A 2568-nucleotide genomic window follows, 5' to 3' on the forward strand; every position below is an offset into this window, starting at 1 on the left:
TCTTTGCAAACTGGGATGAAAATTTGAACTTGCAAATCATGAGACATGATCATCCTGATTTGTACAGATCTTAAAACACAAATTTATAACAGTTCTTTTAGTACTAAGGTTTCATGGTTACATGTAACTGAGTGTTACAGTTCTGTATAATCAAGTGTTATAACTTTTTTCATCAGGTGCCACATTACATTATAATCAAATCTTATGATTCAATGCTATTAGATGATGTTATGATTCATTACTTATTGTTTCACCAACAATGAACAAGTATCATGATTTATTTTCAGGTGCCAAAATTTAAAGGATTTTAACCTAATATGCTTCAAGACCTGTAATTACATGATTGATTTCCATCAAATACTGCTAGATTTTATTAGCAAAGTTGATTTTTAAATATAGGACTTTCCTATTAATATTCTGCTTTTGCAGGTGGATTATTGGTTTAATATCCTTGATTAAAAGATTGTTACTCTATAATGTCTTTGATTAGAAGGATTCCATCAGCATCCACCATCCACCATTTGTCCACTTGAAATCTTTTGGATAGACCAAACATAAGAAACACAATACTAATCCTCACCAAACCCAATCTGCTGTTGTTACCCACAACCACCTTCTCTACGCAAGCAAACCAACCAATTCTTCACCCAAATAAAAATTTAAAAAAAAAACAAAGGTAAGAACATATAGATGTTTTTCAAGAACCAAGAGGCCAGGGAAGAACAAATCTGTGAAATTTACAGGAAAAGGAATGCTAATTTGACAGAAAAAGATGATCTTTAGGAAATATTTTCTGTATCCAAAGAAACCAAATTATATTGGTAAAAACAAAAGTTTATTTCTAGATTCCAGATGGTCTATACAACTTTACAAGAGATAAATTATGAAAGTAGCAATTACTGCTAAAACTGAAGAAGATTTAGAAGCAAAATGACTTTTTTTTTCTTTGTTCCTTTTGTTTTTTCAATAGAATACCTCCAGTTTTAGCAGCTTCCCTGCGATTTGAGCTCCTCTAGCTTCAATTTGATGTACTCATGAACAAGATCCAGCCTCTTCAGGTAAACTTCCAGCTCCAGGATTTGTTGATGCTTCCATCTATCGCCCGCAAGGGCCGGCGCAGGCGCTGCCGCTGCCCTTGAGTTCAGTGGCTTAGGGTTTAAGGGAGGGGAGTTGGATACTGTTATGCCAATACCTGTGGTGCAAAGTATCTCGTTGAATAACGGCGAGAAGCAACTCCTCAAGGTCTGCTCAACCATGTCGGAATTCGGCATGCTGGGCCGAACCACCTCGGAGGCGGCGGCCTCCTCGACAATCTCCGCCGTCACCGCCGCAGCCGCCGCCGCCACCGTTTCTTTTCCCTTCTTCAGGCGGCCTCGAGGTCTAGGTTCAAAGTCAGGATCCGAGTCCAAAGATCCATCTTTTAGGGCATCTCCGCGTTCAAGATCGCCGCTTTTCGCGTCGCGGCCGCGCTTGAAGACCGGGTTCCAGATCTTGCGCGCGATCTCGAAAGCTACCTCCTCGTGGGGGCTCCGGAAGGCGAATCCCTTGTCGGCGGCCATACGCCCGGCCGTGCTGCGGAACTTCTTCTTCAGCCGGCGGAGCTTCTCCACCAGCTGGCTCCGGCTGAAATCGCAGCGGAGGCGGCCGCGGATCTCTTCGTAGAAGGGACCCGTGTCGTGCTGGTAGTCCGCCCGCGCCGTTCCCCTCCGAGACGTGAACTCCCAGAACCCTTGCAGCACGGCGATCTCGTCCGCGTCCGTCCACAGCTTCTGAAACCCCCGCCGCGTCGATTCCTCGCCTCCTGCAACGGAAACCATCAGAGAACGCTCAGGAGAGGCCTCCTTTCGCAGATTGGATCCCTCCGGCGCCTCTCCGGCAGCGCGCCCTTTGTCGCCTTCGGCGGAGGAAGCCATGGCTGGTGGCCGAGTCAGGACTCGGTCCAAGGGAGGCGTGATGGATCGGGATCGGGTTACGACTCGACTCGCCTGGGCTCGATTTATTTAGCCTAATCGGTGGCCCAAGTGGATACGGCTCGGTTTAGGTAGACGTATTAGTCAAACGGATATCCGTTGACCTCATTAAAGCACGTAACGGAAGAAGAAGAAAAATGAAGGGTGTGGATTTCACGCAGATGCCACTTGTGTAATCTTAATCGCTCGTCTGCCCTGGCCTCGACTAAGCCAATATATTTACAGGTTCGGTAGGTTTTGACCAGGCCAATTCGATCCATCACAAGTGTAATCGTAACATAAAATAAAATTATAGCGCAGCTAGCTGGGGTACATGATTTCATGGACGAAAAGTTTAGGGTTCGATCTTCGAGGTGTCATTATCTGAAGTTAACATCCCAGCTATGTACTTTTAACTATGTACTTATATTTATCTCCCTCTACATCCTTGGGACCGGCTCTAATAGGTCACTGATGTGACGATTTCATATTTTTTATAACATAAAATAAATTTAATTTAATTTAATTAAAACTATTACGGAAATTGACCGCATGCGGATTTGGAAAAAATTTTAATCACGCACCCTACTTTAAGAAGCACTCAGGGGTGCACTGATTT

General features: G+C 44.4%; 1 protein-coding gene across 1 annotated transcript; it reads right to left on the minus strand.

Moving 5' to 3' along the window:
* Positions 1–818: 818 nt before the first annotated feature.
* LOC122045445 (probable transcription factor At5g28040) lies at positions 819–1988 on the minus strand. Its single transcript, XM_042605671.1, has one exon. The coding sequence runs from the start codon at positions 1911–1913 to the stop codon at positions 984–986; it is 930 nt and encodes a 309-aa protein (XP_042461605.1). The 5' UTR covers positions 1914–1988; the 3' UTR covers positions 819–983.
* Positions 1989–2568: the final 580 nt, after the last annotated feature.

Source organism: Zingiber officinale, chromosome 2B (assembly GCF_018446385.1).
Source record: "Zingiber officinale cultivar Zhangliang chromosome 2B, Zo_v1.1, whole genome shotgun sequence".
NCBI classification, from domain to species: domain Eukaryota; kingdom Viridiplantae; phylum Streptophyta; class Magnoliopsida; order Zingiberales; family Zingiberaceae; genus Zingiber; species Zingiber officinale.

What these genes read in the sequence shown, in the direction of transcription:
- LOC122045445 (XM_042605671.1), bottom strand. Translation starts at nt 1,913, where the DNA reads ATGGCTTCCTCCGCCGAAGGCGACAAAGGGCGCGCTGCCGGAGAGGCG.